At 38.4% G+C, this 15802-nt stretch overlaps 1 protein-coding gene across 11 annotated transcripts in view; it reads left to right on the forward strand.

The window, feature by feature from the left end:
• Positions 1-11103: 11103 nt before the first annotated feature.
• PPP1R9A (protein phosphatase 1 regulatory subunit 9A) overlaps positions 11104-15802 on the forward strand; it is a 337367-nt gene continuing 332668 nt past the window's right edge. For 3 of the 11 annotated variants that reach the window (XM_057504531.1, XM_057504528.1, XM_057504529.1), the window contains exons 1-2: positions 11775-12132; positions 13431-15057. In XM_057504531.1, the coding sequence (XP_057360514.1) occupies positions 13666-15057 (1392 nt within the window). In that variant the 5' untranslated portion in view covers positions 11775-12132; positions 13431-13665. Of the gene's footprint in view, positions 11236-11657; positions 11675-11772; positions 12133-13430; positions 15058-15802 lie in introns of those variants that run through there. The other 8 variants (XM_057504532.1, XM_057504533.1, XM_036894440.2 and 5 more) reach the window with 7 other exon arrangements.

Genomic DNA, 15802 nt, shown 5'->3' on the forward strand with positions numbered 1-15802 from the left:
TACTCTCTAAAGTGGGACACTGGGGTCTTCCACATCTGTTTATCTAAGTTCTAAGAAGATACAGAATTACTTCTGGAGGAAAATCTTGGCTTTATCTAAAAATAGGCCCTGGGGCACCTCTGTTGGAAGAAGTCTGGCCTTCTACTCAAACCTGTGCCTCCTTGATAGCTTTAGTTTTTATAAGAAGGAATCTTCCTACTTTAACAATTAGTTGATTGTTAACGGCATAGCAGTCTTTCCATATTTGGCAAAATAGGATATGTCCATTTTAAGTTCCTACCAAAGAGTCTGTCCTAGATTTCTTATTGCCCAATTCTTATAAACCCTGTAGGGGGAAAAATACTGGAAGATTGATAGAAATATTTCACACACATTTCTCCATTTGTATTAATGAAGTCCTTTTTTTCTATATTTTTGATACTTTGACGTCTGGGGTCTAGCTGACTCTGGAGGGACTGTCTCTAGCAGGCTAGCTGAGTCCTAGAGATAGTGAACAATGCACCTGTATAAGCCCCTTTAAAATGCAAACCAGTTGATCAAGAGCCCATATCCCAAACATTCCCTTTAATGGGCTCACAGAGCTCTCTTACTCAAGGCCAATATTCCCTTCTCCTAATCACCGGAGGGCCAGGTAGATGACTAGAGACAGCCCTTAAACTCCAGACTGCTAAAATTTTTCCAACAAACAAATCTTAAACCTGCTTCAGCCAAGTATCTGACTCAAGTTCAGGGGATTACCCTGATGGCAGAAGTACCAGAAAACTGACTGTGTCTAATTCAGTGAGTAAAAATGAATCTGAGTTAGGTTGGCCCAGCTAAAATCATTCTTTGTCATATTGGAAACAGTGTCTCCGCCTACTCCACTATCCTGACATGAAGCCAGAATCAAAATGGCATCTTGGTTCATGAGAAAATAATTGTTTGACTTCTTGTTTTGCATGAATAAAAGGACTTAAGACCTGCAATTACAATTACAAAAGCCATGGTTAAAAGAGCTTAAGCATTTATATACTTTCAAATTATATGGCACTTAGATTTTAATACACAGCTAAATAATAGAGTCCTTGAAAAATAAGGAAGCAATTTCTGTACCTTTTGAGGCATTTGTGAAGCTAGAAATTTGAAACCTGGCAAAGTACATTTGTTTATAAAATACCTTCTCCTGCCAATTAAACTTGATCTTGATGATTTTCCAGGGACACTCATACATATAAAACTGGTTTTCTTTGCTGTAGGTTCATCTTACAACAATGAAATCACACCTTTTTTCCTATTGTGGTAAGAAACACATAACATAAAATTTATCAACTTTTTAAAGAGTACATAGTGATACTAACTACACACTCTTGTGTGATAGTTATCTAGAACTTCTTCACCTTGCGAAACTGAAACTCTGTACCATTGAACAATTTCTCTTTCTCCCCACCTCCCAGCCCCTGGCATTCACCATTCTGCTTTTCGTTTTTGAGTTTGACTACTTTGGATTTCTCTTAGAGATAGAATGAGGCAGTATTTGTGTTTTTGTGACTGGCTTATTTCACTTAGCATAATGTCATCACAATTCATCCATGTTGTAGCAAACAACAGGTTTTCCCTCTTTTTAAAGGTTAAACAGTATTCCATTTTATGCATATACCACATTTTTAAATCCTTTCTTCTTTTGATGGACATTTAGTTTGCTTCCATATCTCGTTTTTGGTGCAAAATGCCACAATGAACATGGAAGTGTAAATATCTCTTCAAGATCCTATTTTTCAGTCCCTTTTGGGTAAATACCCAGAAGTGATATTACTGGGACATAGAGTAATTCTGTTTAAAAATTTTTGAGGAATCTCTGTACTGTTTTTCACAGTTGCTGTATCATTTTATATTCCTTCCAACCGTGCCTTGAAGGTTTCAATTTTTCCACATCCTCACTAACACTTCTTATTTTTTTCATAATGGTAATTCTAATGGGTGTGAGGTGATACATTGTGGTTTTGATTTTCCTGATGATTAGTTGTGTTGAGCATCTTTCCATGTTTGTTGGCCATTTGTATATCTTCTTTGGAGAAATGTCCATTCAAGTCCTCTCCTTGTTTTCTAATTGGATTGTTTGTTTTTTTGTGTGTGAGCTGTAGGAGTTATTTATATTCTAGATATTAACCTCTTACCAGATATACGGTTTGCAAGTATTTTCTCCCATTCCGTAGCTTGCCTTTTCACTCTGCTGATTGCTTTCTTTGCTCCACAGAAGCTTTTAAGTTAATGTAGTCCTACTTGTGCATTTTTGCTTTTGTTTTCTGTGTTTTTAGTGTTATATCCATTGTCAAATCCAATGTCATGAAGCTTTTCCCATGTTTTCTTTTAGGAGTTTTATAGGTTCTGATCTTATATTTAGGTTTCTAACCTATGATGAATTAATTTTTGTGTATGGTGTAGCAAAGGGAGCCAACTTGATTATTTTGCAGCTTTATATTCTGTTTTCCCATCACCATTTGTTAAAGTAACTATCCTTTTCCCATTGTGTAGCATTCGTTTCTTTGTTGAAGATCATTTGATCGTACATGTAAGAGTTTTATTTCTGTGTTCTCTGTTCTTTCCACTGGTCCTTATATATGCCTTTTTGTCAACATAATACTATTTTGGATTACTGTAACTTTGTAATATGTTTTGAAATCAGGAAGTGTGAGACCCCCAGCTTTGTTTTCTTTCTAGAGATGATCACACTTTTAACAATGAAAATGAAACAAGGAAAATTGACTATGAGGCAATCACACTTTTAACACTGAAAACTGGCTTTGAGACAATATTCTGTGAGCTTCTTACACATTTTTGTATAGTGTGCTAGGGATGACTTTCCACTGTATACTGAAGCTGTTTAGTATTATCTACTATATTATAAACAGTGATTGTTGTTATTTCTATAATATTTGCTGCAAATACTAGACTATTTTTAATCTGCAACTTTGACAATATTGAGGTATATTAAAATGCAATAAAACAAATACAAAAATTATGCATCAAAATGAATGTTATCATCTTCCAAGAATATGCTTTTTCAAATAATGTTAAAAACTATTCTTTGGAATGCCTCCTTTTTTGTAAACTGGCCTCTGATCCAGTGAGCCACTTGATAAAACTGGATTCACTACCATCATTTCTTATGTCATATTTGACTACAAATGTTTTTAGATTGGCAATAAATGTCAAATTCTACTTCAAACATTGAAGATGTGCATTATTGAGTAGACTTAGGAGACTGCTTTGAAGTAGGACTTTTTGGATGCAGTTTGGACAGGTTTGTTTAAAAATTACCCATATTGTCTGAGATATTTGTATGTAGAAAAAGTTTTGACTAATTGTAAGACATCTTAGAAAATAAATAAAACAACAAACAAAATCAGCTGATTACAGAGGTTATCTGCCCATGAGTACCTCACATATTCCCTTCTAACTTTTAGATATGTCAAATCAGGGAATTAATGGTGTGTGTGTGTGTGTGTATGTGTGTGTGTGTGTGTGTGTGTGTGTGTATTCATTTATTGTCACTGCATTCCAAAAAGGATTTTAAGTTAAGCAAGGTGCAGTTCATAAAGAAGGAAACTTTACAGAGTCCTTGTTGCCTGACAATGTAAGGAGAACATTATGCTTCAAGAGAAAACTATGCATTGTTTAGATCACATTCTTTCAAGTATTTGATTATAGTTTCTCATTGTCTTTGAGCTATTTTACAACTTTCTAAAGTGCAGATAGCTGATAGCAATACCAAAAAATTCCCGTCTACAGACCTACAAATTCTGTCAGGTGAAGGGTCTCATGCCTTTTCTCCCCCAGAAAAGAGGCCATTAGGCTTTCATTTGCACATTAATTTCAATATTTCTTATCTATAAATGTGTTTTTAAAAAATAATCTCCCTTGAAGACAATTAATGACTCTATAACATTTATGCTGACAGTGACGGCAGTAGAGGGGTTGAAGAATTGATAATATGGGTGAATGTTGAAACCACTGTGTTCTTTATGTGAAACTATTCAGAAGATTGTGTATCAATAATACTTTAATAAAAAAGTAATAATCTCCCTTGAACTGGTTGTAATATCTTGCCCGTTTCCTCATTCATGAGTTAAATATAATCATTAAGATGTTTTTAGATCTACATGGAGTCATGATTTTACTTTTTTCGAAAATGATCTTTTAACAACATGCTCAATATTTAGCTACCTCCAAAACTTCTCCATTTTCTGATTCAATTACAACGTCAGTGGCTCTGAGAAGTAGCCACCAGTTGGTTGAGAAATTTCTGAAATCTCAACAAAGGTAGTCAACATATCACTGTACTCTCAAATTTAAATATATTCTGTCTAAGAGACTGAATTTTCCCTGGATAGTCTTGAAGTTAGAGCAAAGTTTTGAGCAGAGGGACACAAGAAGGCTTCTCAATTCTTGGATATATGTGTACCACTTTTATAAATTTTTCTAGCTTAACTGGGGTCAATGTAGAGAGCCAATCAAGATAGTGACTATAAAGCAACAGTTTTTACTATCATCTTAACCAGAAAGCTAGAAGTCGACTTCATATCTAAAAACACAGGAGGTAAGATGGGGCTAGTGTGGTTTCTAATACCTCCTAGTATGGTCCCAAAAGCTTCCCCACATAGATGGCAACCATACTATATAGGGTTAACAAAATAGTGATTCAGGATTGAGAACTTTAGGTATATACTAGACTTTAACAACTTATTAGATGCTAATATCAATTACATTATCTAGTTACTGTTTCCCAAACATCTATTCTCGGTCCTGCTGCACAAGACAATCATCTTTGGAACATTTTGAATTTATTAGATTCTACTCCAGAGATTCTTATTCAGGAGGACTGACATAGTATACAGGATTCTGACTCTGATCAAGCTCTCTAGGTGATTCTGATTTCCACACAAGATTTGGAGCCAGTTGATATGATACTATTAACAAAGATTTTCTGAACTTGGCAATATAATTATGTGCTTTTTAGTACTGCTTTCTGGGTATCCTTTACAAAGGCAAAGACAAAGATAGCTAACATTCACTTTTTCTGCCTACTGCTATGCCAGGGAATTAAATCCAGATAGTCAAACTTTTATGAGCAAGGAAAGTAGCAGAGTTTTATTAACTTATTTAATAGATTCTATAAGTCACCTAAACATTTTTTTAAACCTAGCTAAAGGACAAGGTAGTATACTTTTTAAAATGTCTAAGTATTACCAAGAACAATTTAAAAATCAGTTGCCTATTTGATTTCTACATGGTGAGCCTGCAAGACAATAATTTATTAGAAGTACTTTGTGTAATTTTTATTGGTCCCTTGGTCAGTTCTGCATTGTTTGTTCCTTGTATTTCTTAGGTTTTACACATCCATACATATGGTTAGGATACTGCAAAGAGGTCTTATCTTCCACAGTTGGAGACAATATCATTTAAAGCAAAATAAAAGTCACTATAGTATGCAATGATCTCATGAGTAAAAAATCTCACAGAGGCAATCAGCATGGTTTTAATGATGTGATGATGAATACAAATATTTTGGAAACATTGGCTTATGTAAATAAGTAATTTTCTGGGTCAGCACTCATCTGAGAGTATCTTAGTGTCAATTTTAAGCTTAGTGTTAGATTTTTGAAGGTGTATTTTCTTTTCAGAAAATAAAACTACATTACATAATAAATGACTATTTATGCATCTAAATGCCTTATTTGGCCTTTGTCCAGCTCTCCTTTGTGTGAACATTTGGTAGTCTCTCATTTGGTTGTTTGTTCTGGCTTTGCTTAACTTCTGAGACTTGAAATGAGCTCAATTTATCAATTTGTGAAATATGTATACTTTGCATAATTTGTAGCACACTGTACTTGAATACATGTAATTTATTATAAGAAAATTATTCAGGATTCTCAAAATACTGTCAGACCAGATTGTTAAGATTGCAGGGCAAAGCAAAACTTTAAAAAATCCACAAAATTCAGTTCCTGCCCTTTAAAGATACAACAGGTCAAATTTATATTCCCAACAAAATGGTATCGTTTTTGTTTTTGAAACTACACTATTGAACCCCCTTCTAAAATTTAATTAGTATCAGGTCAATATCAGCTTACATTAATGTGTTTGTTTCTATTCTCAGTATCATAAAATATGTATTCCATTTCTTTTGAGAATCCAGTTAGGTATTAGGCTGTTCAACTGTAACTATGTTGTTTCTGTATTCACAAAATAAACAAGGTGTTTAGATTATTGTTTAAGTTTTTGTCACAATTCAGTATCAAAAAGCACATTGTCTTTTTTGCCTAGATACATATAGTCTTGGTGCTCACGGTTTTCTTTTAAAAGTAACTTGGTATAAGGAAAGAAACACTTGGCTCATAGGCCAGAGAATTATTAATGTAGAATTTAACAGTGTTTGGCTCAATTAAACAAAAAATAAGAGTGGGATTAAGTACAAGATTTTTCTAGACTAACCGGTCCTTTTGTTTTGACTTATACATTCTTAGAAAACTAAAATCTTAAAATTTCAGTTAGAAAATTGTTTCTTCTAACAATACCAAAAAAGCCCAAAAAGTATGTGACCCACCTATACATTTATAATCTAATCAAATATACTAGTTAAGCGAAGAACTTTGTAGTGGCTTAATCAAGAAGAATCTAGCTCTAAGGCCAGCAACATTCCCAAATCCAGTCAGGGTGCTGAGTATTGTCCTAGAGGAACAAGAAGAACAAGAGGGTTTGGTGCTCAAGGGTCTGTCCGCTGATTAGGATAAGTACTTGTTCATTATTCATCCAATTCAACATGTAAGATATTATGATCTATTTTCAAACTTTATTTGAAATTACATGTTAAAATAATGGTAATTGACAAGAGCTTATGTTGGACATCAGGTTTATGGCTAAGAACTTATAGAAAATGCACTAACAACTTCAGAGCAAGTTTTTAATTATTTCTAAAAGCACATGATCACATCTACAAATTAAATACTAGCATTTTCTTAAGATACAGTTTGTTATAATTTGAATTTTGTACAAATTGGGACAATAATGGACCTCTATAAGGACGTTTTATTATTAGAACAAGACTGGAAATGGGAAAAAAATTGCAGAAACCTCTTATTTAATTGTAGACAAATAGGGATGTTTATTTACTTTGATAATTAATTTACCAAGGCTAATGCCATGGAACAGAGAAGCTACTGAGGAATCTTTGTCATTCTCTGATACATAACTACGAGTGTTTTGGGTAACTATGTCTCCCAACAGTTGTTCAGAGAAGAGCTATGCTATGTAGCTCAAGAACTAGGTTTAGCATTTCTAGAATAAAAGAATAGTGAATATGGATTCTAGTATAATGGTTTCAGATCGAATTCAATTTGACATTATACTCAGTGTTATCTTAATTTAGGATTGCTATGTCTCTGTGTGTTTCAGTCTTGAAATAATAAATTATGCTGAAGCAGAGTAGACAACATGTCAATCCCAAGGATGCCAGAGTTTAGGTGTACCCAGTGGGGGGAGGATTGCCAGACGGAGAACACTATTACAATCCTGCCAGAGGGGCCTATCTGCTGAAAGTAACGTGGGCATCTGTAGAAACAGATAAACACTTCACACTTATTTTTAAACATGCAATTTGCACTACAATAAAACTGAAAAAGGAAAAGAATGGTTTCAGCAGCTATTGTTTCAATCTTAGAAGCAGTGTCAGTAATGAAAAACATCATACCCATTTCTAGTGCAATAAAACACTTGGTTTCTGTTTTGTGTGGGCAACCAAATAAAGTAAAAATAGGGAGAAGAGAGAAGATGCATCACTTTTGTCTAAACACACTGTGTAAGTCTACTGTGATTTATTTATGGAGCTAAGATATTAATAATAATTTTTAAATGGCTTTAAGGAATCCCAAGAAGTTCTATAGTTTATTACTTGTTGCAAATTAAAGTAAATACTCAAACCTATCATGAGCCTATTTTTAGGCTGAAGCCAAGATATTGAATGTATTGTAGAATAAGGAATGGATCAAGATGATGGGATGCCCACACTATGAAAAGTAGGTAGAAAGTCATGCTGAATCATTATCAATTTATTTGGGCAGAAATGACATCCTCTAGATTACAAAATCCATTTATTGATTTAAACTTAATTTTATAGTTAGCATCACAAAATCAGATTGATCATAGATATCGCTGATGTATTCTGAATGTACACCTGAGAACGCTATCACTATTTTGGAGAAATATATTTTACCACTATATGGAGTGTGTGTGAAATACCAAAAGACTAAAATATCACACAACAAACTTAAATTTTTACCCATAAATAAGGTTGGTTATTTTAAAAGGTGGAACTTTAAGATACCTGAATACCAACATTCACATCTGAAGGGGTCAAAGTACCCTGATATTTACAAATGTGAAATAAGCAGTTATAACTAAACTTTTGGTAAACACATTTTCTCATAAATATCAACACATTTTTTCTTAATAGTATTGGTAAAGAAACAGTAATAGGAATAAAATGTTCTTTTATGCTAAACTATATTTAAAAATTACCCATAGGAATTGGTCTTCCATTACTTTGCCTACTCCTTAAAGAAATTATTCTAAAGACCTTCAAGTTTGTTCTATTCCTTTGTCTCCATGTATGGACCTCTGTTAACACATAATCAGCCAGGTGGCTTCCTGCTATAAATTAAGGAGTGATAGTCAGCCTTCAGCCTCAACTTAATCAATTTTCTCTCTCCTTTAAAATTTGATTCAGGCTTGATTTAGGCTTAATTTCACAACTGCTCCTAATATTTCCCTTGTGCACATGAATAATTTAATTCCTTGAATTAGTTACTCAGAATATCCATTATGAAACTTAAAAAGTATTTGTTGAGACCATCCCTAAAACAATGCATTTAGTACTTTTTGTTTATTGACTGATCTTATAGTCCATTTTTACTACTCATGGTATTATTGGTTACAAAGAAAGTAAGAATAACAACAGCCTACATTATTCTACATGATTTATGAAAGAAATCATATGTAAAAATTGATCACCCTTCTCATGCATTTTGCATGCACTGCATATCAGTACTAAACTTCACCTTTTATGCCTTTAAACTGTCCCAGTCCTTTTCCAATTGGAACAGGCAAAATTTATGACCTCTAATCCCCAGTACAGTGATCTAGTCAACCAAATTTTACCTCTTATTAAGTCAATATGTTTTTCATAATTTATAGATATGCAAATGTTGTCTAGGATAGCACTGTCTGGTAGAAATTTCTGTTACGGAAATTTCTACACTATACAACAGGGTAGCCACTAGCCCCATGTAGCTATTCAGTCCTTCAAATGTGGCTAGTGGGACTAAGGAACTGAATTTTTAATTGTACTTAATTTTAATCAATTTACAGCTATATGGCCACATGTACTGGATTACTCCTGACTAGAGGACCCTTCAAACATTTGGGTAAGTGTAAGAAGTGGTAGATTATGGGCAATCTAGGAATCTCTAAAATTAACAGCATTGTTTTAAGAACTGTCATTTGTTCCTTCAGTATGAATTTTTCCAGAAGGTTCACATTAAAAAAAAAAAGAAACCCAAACTAACCAAATTCTTCTGGATGCTTTTTTGTATGAATCATCTTTTTGCAAAGAGGTGTAAGACTGATTTTATTGCCAACTCTGCCTGCCTCCTCTTCTAGACAGAGCTGAGCGATTAGGTTCCTGCATTTATTTAGGTTATTCTCCTAAAAAACATGGTTTCCATACTGCAAATAAATGACAGGAACTTTTCCACTAAATTATCCCAGACAGCACAAATGTTCTTTCCAAAAGTGGAGATTAGAACCACAGCCCCCTCACATTGCCTGTTACATCTGTTTATGCTTCTAGAAGTGACATCCACTTCGTAGACAGAGAATGCCAGTTTCTTGGGAAAGCACCCAGAATTTGGTAAGACTTGAAGAAAAAAAAAATTTCACTGCTTAAAATAAAAGTTACATAGAATTGAGTAGCTGCAAAGCCCCCAGGGCATAGATTCTGCATATACACTTGCCAGAGTTCATATCTAGCCATAATCATTTACTAGCTGACAAAGCTGTGGGGAAGTTACAAAAGCTAAACCTCAGTTTTCCCATTTGTAAAATGCTGGTAATGCAGTTCTGTTGGGAAAATGTATGTAAGACTTTGAAATGGGCAAAAGATGACGGACTGGGTGTCCCTTCAGTGGAATGGTGGACATTATCTACAGGACTCCGGAGTTTTGTTTTGTGGTCCCACAAGAGTCTGTGCCCTTGACTCCTTCAACTAGGCTATTTCATTATTCTATAAACTGTATCAGTTTATGGTAATGTAAATGGTTATCTATAAAAAATGCAAAATTAATTTGTTCCTTAGAGATACAATAGATTACTACCCTGTAGAGCAGATAATTCAAAACATTTTAGTGCTTTATAGAACATTCTTCAGTTTTGCCTCTTTCTGATTGTCTACAAAGATTTGTTCTTCACATTCTCATTTGAATGGGTTGCAGTATCTTGCTGGTTCCCTCCCTAGTTAATGAGTCAAATAGCATTTTTGACACATCTTCGTTTTATATTTCTATGAGTCATATCTTTATCCTCTTGAAATTTTTTCCTTTAAAAATGTTGACTCTAGTGTTTGGGAGGATTGGTTTAAAGCTCTATATTGAGAGTCATGATCAGTTTCAAGTTTTGCAGTAAGGCTGTAACACTTCCCGTATTTTGGGGGGTGGGATTGAGGGGGCACTCAGCATTTATAAAAGGGTAGGGACTGAAAAACTTCCTCCTGACAGGCAACAAAGTCACAAGACTTCATCCTTTTCCTTTGAGCAGTGGAGCCTTAAGGTCAAGGTGGGTGTTAGGCAGAGCACAGTGACCTAGATGTTGGCCTTCTAGGCCAGGAGAATGGCCTGGGGTTTTCGATGCCCTGGGGTCATGGAAGTACCTGAAGACAATCTGGGGCCCCAGCAGCAGGCAGCCCAAGAACCCTGCTCGCCCCGAGACAACACCCGTGCAGTAAAGTGGACAGGGCCCATAGGTGCAGGCCTTGCCCCAGGCCGGAGAGGCCCCGCGCCCACGGCCTAGGGGGTGGGGCGGCCTCGCCTCGGGCCGGTGCTTTTCGCCCTCCGTTGGCCGCCAGAGGCTCCCTCTCTCTCCCTCTCCTGGGATTTTGCTGCCGGGCTCCCTCTCTCTGCGGCCCTAGAGTTAATTCCATCAGCCGAGGTGAGGCACCTGTTACCCCGGGCCTTCCTCACCCCCGCGGCCTCTCCCCCGTTACAGCCCGGCTCCCAGGCCAGTCGAACGGCCCGGGGCGGGTGACCGCACGTGGGCGAAGCCCGTTCCCCGGCCCGGGCCCCCGGCTCAGGCCGCCCGAGTGTGTGCGCGCGTCGGGGCCCGGGCCGCCGCCCGCCGCCGTGGCGTAGGGGAGCGCCGCGCCTCCCGGGGCCTCCCGGGGCGGGCAGGGCGCGCGTGGGGGCCGCAGCGCGGGGGAAGCGGCCGCCGCAGCCGCCCTCCGCGCCGCGCCGTGAGGGGCTGGTGGAGGGGCGCCGAGCGGGCCCGCGCGGAGCCGAGCCGCGGTGACCGCGGGGCGGGGGGCGCCTCGGAGCAGGGGGTGGGAGCCGCGACCGCCCAGCCCTCCCCGCCGGCGGCGGCTCCCGCTCGGGTAAGGGGGAGGCGGTGCGTGGGGCGAGGAGCTGGGGCGGGTAGAGATGAAGAGGAAAAAAACCGGGATGTACAAAGGCTGAGGAGCAGGCTGGGGGGTGGGGGTGGGTTGTGGTCGTGGAGCGATAGGTTGAGGATCGGAGGCATTATCAGTGAGATCTATTGTTTCCTGGCACACTGGGAGGAAAAACAAAGGGATTTATTATCATTACCCTGTAATTTTTTTTTCTTTTTCTTTTTTAATGTGGCCAGGGAGCTCGGCTCTCCCCGTGCCACACTGGGATCCGCCTGGCAGCCGCCGGGAGCCGCAGCCAATGTGTTAGGACTTCAGGTGCTTCTTGGCACAAAGCTAGACTGCGACCTCCTACCATTGCGCTTGGCGTCACCTGCTCTCCCGGCCCTGCCCCGGGGCCGAGAGACTGCGTCCCGAACCAGGCTTGGGAATCGGCTGCCTCTCAAGTTGGTGTTATTTATGTTTGTCTTTTGTGAGGGCAGGTTTTGAATCCCCCGGCGGCCCCGTCTCCCCCGCCCCCGCCCCCTCGGGTTCCAACTGGCGGGGGAGGGGGGAGGGGGGAGTGGGGTGTGCGTGTCGGGGGGAGGAGAGGGTGTGCAAGGCTGAAACAAATGTCAGGGCAGGAGATTGTCGATGCTTTACAAAAAAACAGGCACCACACTCTAAAGCCTTTCTTGTTTGTCTGCATGGGCCATGCATGCGTGCTGGGCCTGGAGCCCAGTTTGGAGAGGATTTAAGTGAAAGTGTGTGCTTCCTCAGCTGATTGTGCATGCGGGTGATGCGGCTCGACCTAATATTAAAAGACAAAACAAAAACAAAATGAAAAATCTTTGGAACTACCTTGTCTGCTCTTCAGCAGATCCTGAAGTGTTTGATTGCTGGCATACTGATATAAAAGCCAGCTGGTGGGCCAGAGAAGGCCAGCAAGCATGCATTGCTTTGCATTTGGAGCTTGTAGTAAGTTAGGGGCACGTAGGAATAAACAACTCAGGGCTATGAAAAGAGGTCTCGGGGTGTGTTTGCTTTCTGATCGTCATGTTCTCATACATTTATTCCCATGCTATTTTTCTACATCCCACTCTATAGTTAATAATATTCACTCCTAGTAAACTTCCAAATATTTGAAATAACTGAACTTAAAGTGAAACTTAGTGCCATTTAAGAACTTCCTTCTGTTTCTTTCGGTCCGGATTTGCACTAGTGTTGCTCTGGGGATGCTGTAAATGAGAATATTGGACCAGAAAGAGTGAAACAAGCCTTTGCAGGCATGTTTTGGAGTTTGTAAACATAGATTCCAAATGTAACTACTTATGTGGAAAGAATTAAGTTCTGTCTTACATGGAGAACCCCAAATGAAATACTATTTTTTGTGTGTGTGGACAGTTTGATAATTTCTTAAAGATCTTTGTGCACTGCTGGCTTCTTTTAAGGTCACTCAGAAAAATCGACCAAAACTTGGGCTGAAGTATTGCTTTCAAGTGTACTCATGTGTAACTTGTATGTGTGTATGTGTGTGATATTGGTAGGGATCTCCAAATTGTGTTTGAAACATTTTGGTTGCCAAAGACCCATCAGAGTTACAACTTTTAAATTCTTGGCTTTTAAATTCCCATTTCAATAAGTAATTAAGTCTTTCTGTTTGACAAATGGCTAAGCCACTTTGAAAAGAAAAGTTTGTGTTGGTTGAATAAATACAAATTCACATAAGTAAATGAATTCAGAAATTCATTCTTTTCTGTTACAGATGAACCTCTAGTCTTGCTTTGAAAAAGCCATTTTGTATTAACTCTTGACTGAATAATTTCCTAATACACCTGTTGGGAGGATCACTGTCACAGTATGCCATTTGAGAGGTACTTTTTCTTGATCAAATACTGGTGATTAGAGAAGAGAGGTGGTTTTTGTTTTTGTTTTTGTTTTTGTTTTTTGTTTTTTTTCCTGATCATTATGAACATTGGCTTTTCACCCCTGAAGTAAAAATGTTGAAAACCGAGTCTTCAGGTGAACGAACCACTCTGAGAAGTGCTTCTCCTCACAGGAATGCATATAGAACTGAGTTCCAGGCACTGAAAAGTACCTTTGACAAACCCAAATCAGATGGGGAACAAAAAAAAGAAGGTGAGGGCTTCCAGCAGAGCAGGGGGAGGAAATATGGCTCCAATGTCAACAGAATTAAAAATCTATTTATGCAGATGGGTATGGAACCCAATGAAAATGCTGCAGTCATTGCCAAAACAAGGGGGAAAGGTGGCCCTTCATCTCCTCAGAGAAGAATGAAGCCCAAAGAATTTCTGGAGAAAACAGATGGCTCAGTTGTTAAGTTGGAGTCCTCTGTTTCAGAACGAATTAGTAGATTTGACACAATGTACGATGGCCCTTCGTATTCTAAGTTCACAGAAACTCGGAAGATGTTTGAGAGAAGTGTGCATGAGTCAGGACAAAACAACCGCTATTCCCCAAAGAGAGAAAAAGCTGGAGCGAGTGAACCTCAGGATGAGTGGGGTGGTTCCAAGTCCAACAGAGGCAGTACTGATTCCTTGGACAGCCTTAGCTCCCGGACTGAGGCTGTCTCCCCAACGGTGAGTCAGTTGAGTGCAGTATTTGAGAACACCGATTCTCCCAGTGCCATTGTTTCTGAGAAGGCTGAAAATAATGAATACTCAGTGACTGGGCATTATCCCCTGAATTTACCATCTGTTACTGTCACAAATCTTGATACCTTTGGTCACCTAAAGGATTCGAATTCTTGGTCTCCTCCAAGCAAACACAGTGGGGATCCAGAGGATGCTCAGAAGAGGAGTACAACTCCAGTACCGGAAGTGGCTTCGAGAAGTACCTCTCTAGCTTCAGTGCCCAATGAAGAGACACAGCAGAGAAGGGAAGCTGAGGACTCCACAGCTAACCCAGAGACTCCTGACAGAATTGACAAAGACATTGCTGAAGAATTTTGTGCTGAAAGCAAGGCAATGCCAGAGTCTAAAATCTCTTCAGCACAGAATTCACCTTTAGAAGATGCCGGGGCTAGTTTGGTTGGGAGTGAGGCAGCAATGCATCAGAAGAAAGAACTTGAAGGGCATAATTTTACCTCTGCTGATGCTTCTGGATCCAGTTGTGGAAAGGAAGTACCCGAAGATGCAAATAATTTTGAGAGTTCCCATGTTTACATGCACAGTGACTACAGTGTATATAGGGTACGGTCCAGGTATAATTCAGACTGGGGAGAGACAGGCACTCAACAGGATGAGCAGGAAGACAGTGATGAAAACAGTTACCATCAACCAGACATGGAATATTCGGAAATCGTGGGACTGCCAGAAGAAGAAGACGTCCCAGCTAACAGGAAAATTAAGTTTAGTAGCGCTCCAATTAAGGTAAGTAAGTTTTCTCAATTTGTTTTTGAAGTTTTTTCTAAGTTTAAAATTTTCTTTTCTTTTTCTTTTTAGTATTTTGGCCTAACTGTATGTAGAATAGATTTGACAGTTATAAGGAGTACCAGGGTGTTGATATGTACAAGTTGTCAGGTGATTTTAAAAGTTTGGTGTTTGAGAGGTATCCACCTATTTTCTAATGTGTTTATAGTTGCCTTAGCCAGTATTGAGTGATAATAAAGTTGAGGAAGTTTGGGGATTGTGAGATAAGATTCCAATGGACTGGAGTATAAATAATAGGAACACTGAAAATCAGGAATGTTAGTTTGAAATAGAATTCCTTTTACTAGTTTTATCAAAAATTACCCAGGAATAATAACATTTTCTGAACCTGAGCACTGTAGGGCCTGGGGTATAATGGATAATGGGAGAGTTATGGTAATCTTGAAATAACACTCTATTTCCTTGCTTAAGAAATCTAAGTTATCCCTTACTTCACTGTAAGTGGGTTGTGAGGAATGCTGGAACTTTTTTTTTTTTGTACTGCTACTTGGTAGTGAAAGTTGGATTCATGGGAATCTATTAGCAGATTTAAATACCTTCATTGGAAAGCCATGGCTGTAAATAGCTTTGAGTTCAGAATTTGTTACACAGCTTTAAAATGAAATTTTGTGAAAGGAAGTTAAATTGATTTGCCATTCATGGATTTATTTTTACCTCTTAAAAACTGGCTAAGTGCCAGTTGCAT

Source organism: Manis pentadactyla, chromosome 7 (assembly GCF_030020395.1).
Source record: "Manis pentadactyla isolate mManPen7 chromosome 7, mManPen7.hap1, whole genome shotgun sequence".
Lineage (NCBI taxonomy): Eukaryota > Metazoa > Chordata > Mammalia > Pholidota > Manidae > Manis > Manis pentadactyla.